Source organism: Rhagoletis pomonella, unplaced genomic scaffold, assembly GCF_013731165.1.
Source record: "Rhagoletis pomonella isolate Grant_MI unplaced genomic scaffold, Rhpom_1.0 Rhpom_scaffold_00002, whole genome shotgun sequence".
In the NCBI taxonomy this organism is placed as follows: domain Eukaryota; kingdom Metazoa; phylum Arthropoda; class Insecta; order Diptera; family Tephritidae; genus Rhagoletis; species Rhagoletis pomonella.
In genome coordinates this window covers 67,941,324-67,952,006 of record NW_023458556.1, presented here as the reverse complement: position 1 = coordinate 67,952,006, position 10,683 = coordinate 67,941,324, and the positions used below count along the sequence as shown (strand labels likewise).

At 33.0% G+C, this 10,683-nt stretch overlaps 1 protein-coding gene across 1 annotated transcript; it reads left to right on the top strand.

Annotated features, from left to right (window-relative positions):
• Positions 1 to 666: 666 nt before the first annotated feature.
• Positions 667 to 10,252, top strand: LOC118734713 (gustatory receptor 8a-like). The gene is made up of 5 exons (XM_036464419.1): positions 667 to 1,582; positions 9,648 to 9,721; positions 9,824 to 9,892; positions 9,994 to 10,083; positions 10,184 to 10,252. The coding sequence occupies exons 1-5, from the start codon at positions 667 to 669 to the stop codon at positions 10,250 to 10,252; spliced, it is 1,218 nt and encodes a 405-aa protein (XP_036320312.1).
• Positions 10,253 to 10,683: the final 431 nt, after the last annotated feature.

Genomic DNA, 10,683 nt, shown 5'->3' with positions numbered 1-10,683 from the left:
CGTTATGTGAACAAAGTTATAATACCCTTGTGCACAAGTGCGCTCGGGTATAAAAATAGTGGCCATTTTTACAGAGAATTTTAATTAAGAAAGGTATGTTCCAGCATAAAAAAATAATTCACAAAATAAATACTCGAAAAATTTATTTATTATTATGTAAATATTCGAAACACTTTTGAATAGTTAAAACTATAGCTTATACATATTTCGGTACAAAAACACAGTGAGTGGCAAACGTGACCACTGCTCCTGTGCAGTTAAATCGTAATGTCGCAGTGTTGCTGCCATTGCAACTAACAATGGCGATAGCAATTAATCAGTCAGGAAAAGGTGATTAGCATCACGGGAACACTTCACGCGCGGGCGTATGTGGCACAATTAAGTTAATGGAGTTAGTAAAACAAATTTGTTTCGTTAAGTAACGCCCATTCGCAAGACATGCTCGCTTAGACGACGTATACCAGTTTGATAGCTTCGTGGGTATTGCAAGTAAGTCATGTACACACTCAGTAATAATCACTTATCAAAAATATGCATAAATATTTACATATTTATTTATAGAAAATAAATTAAAAATTCTACAATTGGACAAAGTAAAGTTAAAAGCATTTACGTACTTTATGTATGTATGTACATATGTACATATATATGTATTTGCAAAAAAAAATGAAACTGCGAAAGTCTGCGATCAACAGCCAGCAGCCGGTACAGCTGGACAACTTTACTTTGTTGCACCTGCGCCTATATCAGCTGCTTGGACTGTGCACAGTGCCATTGCAATTGAAATGCGACCCCGCCGAGTTCAGCCAACGCCCACAGCGTGTTAGCACGCGCCAACTTCGATTCCTAGTTATTTGGCATTGTTTGCATTTTGTATTCTTCTTTTTGCTCCACTTGTGGACAAGCACTCATCACGATTCGATACTCTACAATAGTGACAGCTTTGGAAAATTCAATGATTTCCTCAAATTGACTGCCACGATTACTGCACACTTTGTTTTACTCAGTGAAACAATACTACAGCGGAAATATATGCAAAAGTTCCTCACCCTATACACTGAAGTTCATAGAAAGTGGAGTTTAGGCACTTATCGCGCCGAATGTGCCATTTATCGTACCACTCTTTCGAAAAGTATCTTCTACTTCGCCATTTATGTCATTATTATCATTAACTACATTCAGTCAATCAGCAAGAATCGTCAGTGGTTGTCCTTTTTCATACCCTTTATGCCGAGTGGCCTGATATGTCAAATGCGTTCAGTGCAAATTATGCATTTTGTGGATATGTTGCGCACCGAAGTGGATCAGTTGAACAGGAATGTAGAGCGCTTGGCAATGTTAAGTAGGCGCAGTTGCCAAGCGAATTCTGCAACCACTGGTAAGAGGCACCACAATGAGCAGGTGATGTGTTCTGAGTTGCAGACGTTTATGGAATACTATCAAAATATTTACGAAATGAGTATTCTACTCAAGAGGACTGTGGGTGCATCCATCGCTTGTAACTATGTAAAGGAATATGTTATGATTTTGTCCGAATGCTACTGGTCCTACTGGATGGTATACAACGGCCATGACGTCATTGGTGAGAATTTTATAGCTACTAGGAATGTTAATCCCGGGATCCCGGACTTTTTAAGGTCTCGAAAATCCCGGGATTCTTAGCAAGTAATCCCGGGATTTTCGGAATTTGTAATTTGCACTGATGGCAATAATAGAAACTCGCTTTCTTGACCAGTATTGGCTATATTTCGTTTTTTATTTAATAATTAATATTTTTTTATAAAGGTCTTGCTCATTATACATATAACACCGCGCGATAGTAAATTTTAAACACAAATATCAATATATTCGCGAAACCCTGGGCCAAATATAGTAAAATTGCATTTTAGTTTTTCACTATGACGTCAGTAATTCAAAAATGATTTAAAAAATTCATAGAAATGTGCTTAGAGAAGAAGTGTAGGTATAAAATTAATGAGCAAATCCTGTAGAATTTAAACAGATTCAAGTTTCTGGTGCAGAAGGGCTGGTAAATATTGAAAATGTCATTTTAAAATTTTATCCTTGAAAGTTCGCAATGAGTCAAACTTTCTGAAACGGGCCACTAAAAAGTAAGTATGTAGTAGAATTTCAAATATGTTGTGGCAGATATTCAAAGGTCTATATGTGAAAATAATTGTCTTAAAATATTTTTTGAAAATTTCAATTTTTCAAAAATTTATTCATATGTGAATTTTTTACCCTCTTTTCATCAATTTTATATTTTAATTGCTAATTTCCGTAAATATTCAGTGAAAACTAACCAAATTTTATTGACGTATTCAGGAAAAGGAGCAGAATCGAAAAAAATATTCATATTGGAAAAATTTTATTTATCAATATTATTAAATAATAATTAGTTTGGCAAAAAAAATGGACAATTTAACTGACTTCTCCTTGTGTTAAACAAAAATTTTACGATCTTATTCTATAAAGCATACACTAACCATTGGTGCAAAAATATTTTAGTGCACTCTATCTGATAAAAAAGTACGGCTGTTTGAGCATCACCGTGGATACGCGAAACCACTACCGGAAGTTGGAACGCAGCGCCGATAAACCTTGCGCTCGTTCGTCATTGGATGCATACCTTTTTATCAAACCAAGTATCTTATGAATGATTGGTACTTTATGAATGAAACATTTTTTAATTAAGTACGTCTACTAATTTTGTTATTTATGTAATTACAACGTTGATTTTTTTTTATATTTGTACAATTAAATATTCTGAGTGGTTTGAAAAAATCTTACTTTCTAAACAATTTGAATCAGAGGGTTTGTAGCAATGAAACTGGCGTTTTCCCTTGATGGTTTTGGCTGTAGCAAAACGTTTCTCCAACATCTCCTCATGTTTTTTATATTCAGCTAAGGTGCAAAAATCAAAATCAACTTTCTTGAAAAACTCGCGCGCCCATTCGAACAATTTTTGTGTCGAAAGAATAGTTTTATCCTGTAGACTAGCGCGGTATGCATTTTTTTAACGCAGCCACCAATTCCATCGCAAGCTCCTTTTCCGTGGGCAGTGGCAAAGAAGTGCCTTTCTGGTTTAATATTAATGTCCTGGTGTAAAAGATTCACAAAATTAAATCTGTTTTTATATTGGCATCCTGCTCCATCGGAAAAATAAAATAACTTTTTTACGTTTCGCACGCCAAATTTTCTTTTTAAAAATTTAATCATTTTCGAGTTGTACAGATGTACGCCAGTGGCATCGTGATTTTCGTACTCCGAAAAAACAACGAAATTAAGATGGTGCACAACGTTATTTTCTTTGTAATAAATTACATATACGTGCAATGATGCTTGGTCCTTACACCAATGTTGCGACCGAATAGCATTTTGCACATGAAAAGAATAATTTTCAGAGAAATCGAGAGTGACTAAAAATTCCCCATGGCTAAGTGACTCTTTTAATTCTTGCAAATAATTTGATTGTGATTCCGCGATGAAATCATGTTTCAAAATATCTGGTAATTCTGCAGTAATATGTTTTATAAAAGTATCATAAATGCAGTATGCAAATGAATCAAATTCACTTGACAGTAAATGAAGTGAAAATCAATGCTTGCTCGCCGCTAGTCTGTACTCAAGATTCTCAGAATTTAGGAGCCTCATAATTTCGAAAATAAATTTAGTCACTGACATTGCAATAATTATTAATATAAAGAATTAATCGTAAGAAGTGTTAACATATGTAATAATAATAAGAGACCTATGCTTTTAAAAACGTAAGCATGCAACGACGAGCGGCCGCGTGGTGTATCGGCGCTGCGTTTCAACTTCCGGTAGTGGTTTCGCGTATCCACGGTGATGCTTAAACAAACGTACTTTTTTATCGGATATAATATTTTTGCACCAATGGTTAGTGTATGCTTTATAGAATAAGTTCGTAATTTTTTTTTTTTTTTTGTTTAACACAAGGAGAAGTCAGTTAAATTGTGAATTGTTTATTGCAAAATTAATTATTATTTAATAATATTAATAAATAAAATTTCTCCAATATGAATATTTTTTTCGATTCTGCTACTTTTTCTGAATATGTCAACAAAATTTGGTTAGTTTTCATTGAATATTTATGGAAATATAGCAATTAAAATATAAAATTGATGAAAAGAGGGTCAAAAATTCACATATGTATGAATAAATTTTTGAAAAATTTAAATTTTCAAAAAATATTTTAAGACATTAATTTTCACATATAGATCTTTGAATACCTGCCAAAACATATTTGAAATTCTACTAGTACTTTTTAGTTGCCCGTTTCAGAAAGTTTGACTCAATATTGGTTTTTGAAAAACTCGATAACATCCTCGAATTTTGTTCTTCTAACTTTTTCAGCTTAAAAATTACCTATTCGTGCTTGTGAATCCAAAAAACTTAAACTTTTTAAAATTTGAATTTATATAATAATTTTTGGAATTAATGATATCTTTGAAATGAAAATCCTTGAAAATGAAAGGCCTTCAAAATAAATCCTGCGTTCAGAGAGAAAAAATAAAAACGCCACTTTAAATAAAAAGTAGGCTTCAAACCCAATTATTTTGTTATTTATTTCATGGTAGGAGAGCTATTCAAACAACATAGAAGCAATTTTTTCGATTCAAGTTGTTGAAGAGTAATGAATATCTAAATCCCGGGACTAATCCCGGTATTCCGAGATTGTGACAACGCCATCCCGAAAATCCCGCGATCGGAAAATGTCGAAAATTAAACATCCCTATTAACTACATATGTATTTCTTATTTTGATATTAAGTCCTCTTTCAGACACGTCAAGTCTTCTCGGATTCTCTTTTGTGTTTTCTATTTGCTTCCACACGCGTCAACTTTAATTTAATTCAAGTCCTTGGTTCTTTAAATGGGAAGCAACGAAAATATCGAAACAGACAAGAAAACTTGAAACGAATTGACGGTACGGAGGTATCTGTACTCTTCCCCTCTCTTCTCACCTCCTTCGCCTACGAACGAGCAGACTTGAAAGCAAGACTTGACGTGTCTGAAAGGGGACAAAATTCTTTTGCTACGTGTACCTATTAGGAATGTTAATCCCGGGATTCCGGGATCCCGGTCTTTTTTAAGTATCGAAAACCCCGGGATTTGTTGCCTAGAACTCCGGGATTTTCGGGATTTGTAATTTACACTGGTGGCAATAATAGAAACGCTTTATGTTGAACAGCTTTGGCTATATTTCCTTTGTTTATTTAATAATTAATATTTTTTTATAAATGTGTAGCTGAATATATATATAACACCTTGTAGCAGGCAATTTTACACACAAAAAAAATTAATATATTCGCCAAACCAAGGGCCAAATATAGTAAAATTGCGTTCTTAATTTTTCTCTCTGACGCACAGTGCCGCATAAGTGGGCATAAATCGAAAAATTCGTTATCTGCAATGTGAACTTGTTTAGTATTTCTGTAAAGACAATTTATCCACTAAAAAGAATTAAACAGACATTTCCCTAAAAAAATAATTATATGCCGCCAGGAAGCCACTAAAGTCGACAAATTTTTACTAAGAATTTTAATAAAAGCATAGCCAGGCGTAAGCTTTTCACAGAAAAAAATGTCAAAAATATATTCTTTAAAATAAAATGTTGGTTCGACGTTTCTTGTTTCCATATAGCTAGTAGAGAATTACAGGAATTAAAATTTTGGGATAAAATTAAACACAGGGTGTCCTTGCGGTGTTCCAAAAAACGATTTTTTTAAACAAAATTTCAAAAAAATTCAAAATTTTAATGGAATGAATAAAAAATATATGTAAAAATAGGTTATTTTTTATTATTTTATTAAATAGTACAGGCTTTTAGCTTTCAAAAGAAGAAATAAAAACCTGCTCATTTTTTGCACTTTCTGAAGTAATGCGTTTTTCGCTAATGCATAAAATAATTTTGTTCATTTTTTGTCAGTGCCTTGAGATCTGCACGATTCGTTCCATTTTCAAAAATGAAGTGTCAGATTAAAAATCTTAACCCGTGGACGAAGGTTATTTTTTTTTTTAAAGAGTTGCCACCTGTTAAAAAATTAGATTCAAATTTTTTTATAAGTTAAATGAATTATTAAGAGATGGGTATCAATCGCAATGTGTATTAACTACATGTACAGAGAGTTGCCACCTGTTTAAAAAACCAAATTCCACTTGCATTAAAGGAATTAGGTAATTGAAATAGATAGGTATCACCATAAGGGAGTCAGACGAAAGAGGTTTAAGAAGGTTTTAGCTTACGAATAGGGTTGCCACCTGTTTGTAAAGTCGAATTTAGTTAAAATAAAATAATAATTACGTCAAACCATAGGATTACGCCATCGTATTTGTTGTTTTAGTACAAATACATACATTGTCAATCAGTGATTTGTTCTGATTACATTCCTTTTAAATTAACTCAAAAATGTTTTTATTCTCCACTTATTTCTTGCTAAACATGTACATTTTTTTCATTTGTCTTATACTCATATTGATATACATATTTCAGTTACCTTATTCCCTTAATTCAAGTGAATTTGATTTTTTAAACATGTGGCAACCCTTCTACGTGTCTTTTAGAGGTAAAGTATTTTCAAAACTAGTTCAATTGATACCCATATTGTAATATCTAATTCATTTAACTTATTAAATAATTTAAATAAAATTTGTAACAGGTGGCAACCCTTTTCAAAAATAAAAAACTTTATTGCATATCTACAGGCCAAGCCCTGTCTTTTCACACCTCACTTTTGAAAATAGAACGAACTATATTTACATACCTGTGTAAAAGCCACAAGAACCCAAATTTTCAACTTCAAACTGCATTTACAGTGAAAGTATGAAAGTTATCCAAAAACCAATTGCATTTTTGAATTTAGCGTCCTCAATTTTACTAGGAAGCGAATTTTCATTTAAATCCGTCCATAATTCTATTTTTGCCCACATTTCATATGGAAGGGAAGCACTGTGGGACGGGTAGGTATTGAAAATACCCTTTTATAATTTTATCCTCGAATATATCCTTGAAAATTTTCAATTATTATTTTTGAAAAAATTATGTGTTGAGGACTAACTTTATTAGCTTAAAAATAAAATAGACGAAACGCGAATTTTCCATTCCTATTCGACCTTGTGAACCCAAAAAAAATTATTTCGTTGGGTACCCATATTTTTGTTATACATTGAACTGAATTTGTATACCCTAGCGCAATTGTGCACAAGGGTATTATAACTTTGTTCACATAACGGTTGTTTGTAACAGCCAAAACGAATCGAGATAGATATAGACAAATGTATACATAAATGCTGAAAAGAGAAATCGATTAAGCCATGTCTGTCCGTCTGTGTACACGATAACTCGAGAAAAAATTGATATATCCCAACGAAATTTGGTATGTAGGTTTCCATTTATCCAAGGTAGGTTGGTATTGAAAATGAGCGAAATCGGGCTGTAACCACGCCCACTTCCCATATAACGGTAATTTTCAGAAATACGAAAACTGCGATATTTTAGTAACTACTGAAGATTATTCACTCAAAATTGATATTCACAATAATTTTTAGACGAAAAATAAGAACATTATAAATTTTTGGAAAATGGGCGTAGCCATGTCCACTTATGGTTATATGTGTATATCTTGGTAACCGCTGCACCAATTTCTTCCAGTTGTTGGCCTTGGTACAGCAACCCAAATGGCCGAATATTTTTAAAATCGGACAATAACCACGCCCACATGCCATACAACGGTAATTTAGAGAAATACAAAATCTTCGATGAATCAGTAAATATTAAAGCTAATTTATTCAAAATTGATGCTTGCAACAATTCTTTACCAAGAAATATGTTTATGATAAAATTTTGGAAAATGGGCGTGGCACCGCCCACTTATGATCACATATATGTATCTCGGTAACCGTTCTACCAATTTGTATCAAACTCGGTCTGGTTATTGTGCTTGCCACATAAAAGCAAAACGTTGAAAATTACCGAAATCGGACTAAAATTACGGCCGCTTTTCATGTAACGGTAAATTTCTGAAATGCTTGAAACTTTAATATTTCGAAATTTAAGGACGCTAATTTACTCAAAATTGATACACCCCGGCTTACCATGTAGCGGTAGCTTTCGGAAAGGTGAAAAATATATATATTTAATACTTGCGCCGGGTATTTAATGTTCGGCTCTGCCCGAACTTAGACTTTCTTACTTGTTTTAAATAAATTTTGGAATTAACCGTATCTTTGAAATTATAACGAGCCCTAACCGCCAAAATAACGTAAGTGACATTTTTTTCAAAATTTTCGTTTTGATGCAGAAATGCATCTAGATGCCCTAGCATTACCATATGTAGACATGCTTAAAAAATTTAATAATGTTGTAAAAAGTTGTTTTGGTAATAATCTTGAACGAGGATTTGAGAACGAGGATCTGAGCTTAGATGTACCCGTGGCTCCAAAAGTTCAGGCTGTTTTTTTGACATTACTGATTTTTGTTTAAAATATAACTCGAAATTTTTACGAAAATTTGCTGAATTTATATTTTTTTAATTGCATAAATTTTTGAGGCAGTGTTACTCGATTGGTACATTTGTACAGATTTGTGCATTTTTATAGTGGGCTATTGGGACCAAATAAAAAAATTGGGAATATTTTTTTTGTAGTCAAAAGATTGGTACAATACAGCAATCTTCTAATGAAAAATTTCGTGATTGGGATAAAGAAAAATATTTGGGTATTCACACAATTAGGTTGCGATTTACACCAAATTTCGGCGAATACCCAATTGTATTTGTACGGATCTTGTTAAAGAATGAACTATAAAAAGCTAACCAAAATTAAATAACAACAAAAATAATATTTAAAACTTGTCGAAATTTTGTGCGGCTATAATTTTTTCAACTACTGTACATTAGTTGACTATGATTACTCGGCCGTGCTATCATAGTAGCACAATGCCACTAATATTTGACTTACAAACAAAATACGGGCATGAATCTCAGACTTTCAACACTATTTGCGTGAGATATTTTATTTTTATAAGTATTTTTCTGTTAATCAATCTAAGTGAAAGAAAAATGAAAACAAATCCTGGCTACGGCCCTGAGTCCAACAATTGGAGAGGCCTATAGTTCTACGCTGCTTCTGACCGTCAAACCAACATTTTATTTCAAAGGATGTTTTTTCGACAATTGTTTCCGAGAAGAACATACGCCGGGCTATGCTCTGATAAAAATTCTTGACTTTAGTGGCTTCCTGGCGGAACATAATTTATTTTATGAGGAAATTTTTATTTTATTCTTTGTAGTGGATAAATTACCTTTACAAAAATACCAAACACGTTCACATTGCGGAGAAAATTTTTTTAGATTTTTGCCCACTCAGGCGGCACCACAGATACGAGTTGAAATGTTAGAACGAAGTTTTTATGTAATTTCCAGATAGAGGCTATAAGCCCTTTTTGATATGCAATTTTTTTCGCACACTTCACAAAGCATAGGTCTGGAGTAAATCTACTCCGATCGGTGCCAACTCCGAATGCTGGGGGTTGCCTAAAAAATCCCCAGCAAGTCATCATTGGATTGGATCACTTATCTGGATATACTTATCTAAACATATAAAAAATCAGTTTTCTTTTTTTAGAGTACTCTCTGATTGTTCCTTCCGCCATGACCATCTTTCTATTGTTGATTACAGCGCGGGATTGTATGCGATCGGTAAGCTATTGTTGATACACATGTACATTTGAATACGTATAGATATGTATGTATTACCAGATTACTTCATTAAGATTTTTGCGTTATTTATTTATTGAACAGACAAATTTTCTGGCTCACAATGTACACAAAATACGTCATGACATAGAAGACTTCAACATCTCAACACGGGTAAAGATTTAGATTAGCAAAAAGGTCAAAAGCACCTCGAGCTATTTCACGTACAATTACAAGCAAAATTAATGATTTTTTTGTTTTGGTGTAATTCTCAGTTACAAAGCTTCACTTTACAAATGCTACACCAGCAGATCATTATTGATGGTTTTGGGTTCTTTGTGCTAAAATGCGATATGGCGAGGGACGTAAGTGAAGATACATATTTTTGTTGTATGGAATATAAATACATGCATATCTAAAAAAAATGTACTTGATATCACGATTTTTTTAACACTATTCTTTCAGATGCTGGGTTCAATAGCCACTTATATGATCTTCTTCATACAATTTATGCCTAAGTTTAAAAGTTTCTAGGCAGATAAAATGTGACAGCAAATGAACTTAGTTATGTACTTATTTACTTATGTATGTATGTAGGCACATTAGGGTGGTCCAGAAACAGTAAACTCGGAATTGTAATGCTCTCACCCCCTAGGATTGTTCTATATCGAAAAAAAGTATACCCCTATTTTTTTATTTTGAAATCAAAAAATATTTAGAGGTCGCTCAAAGCGCTCAAAGTTTTCCATGTATTTTTATATGGGAAAAAAAACAACTTTTCGTAGAAATGGTATAGAATTTATGAAAACCAATATTTTTCGATCGGAAAACTCTGGTTCTCTTCAGGAGACTTTCAGTAATAAGACCCAATTGTTTATTTAACCATTGTTTAGTACTAACGATTTTTTATTGGTCCCCCCATTGAATTTTTCGGGGTTTTTGTGGGTTTTTGGCGGACCTATAAA

What these genes read in the sequence shown, in the direction of transcription:
- LOC118734713 (XM_036464419.1), top strand. Translation starts at nt 667, where the DNA reads ATGAAACTGCGAAAGTCTGCGATCAACAGCCAGCAGCCGGTACAGCTG. An exon ending in CGCGGGATTGTATGCGATCG is followed by an intron (nt 9,722 to 9,823) that starts GTAAGCTATTGT and finishes TTTATTGAACAG; the next exon opens with ACAAATTTTCTGGCTCACAA. An exon ending in ACTTCAACATCTCAACACGG is followed by an intron (nt 9,893 to 9,993) that starts GTAAAGATTTAG and finishes TGTAATTCTCAG; the next exon opens with TTACAAAGCTTCACTTTACA.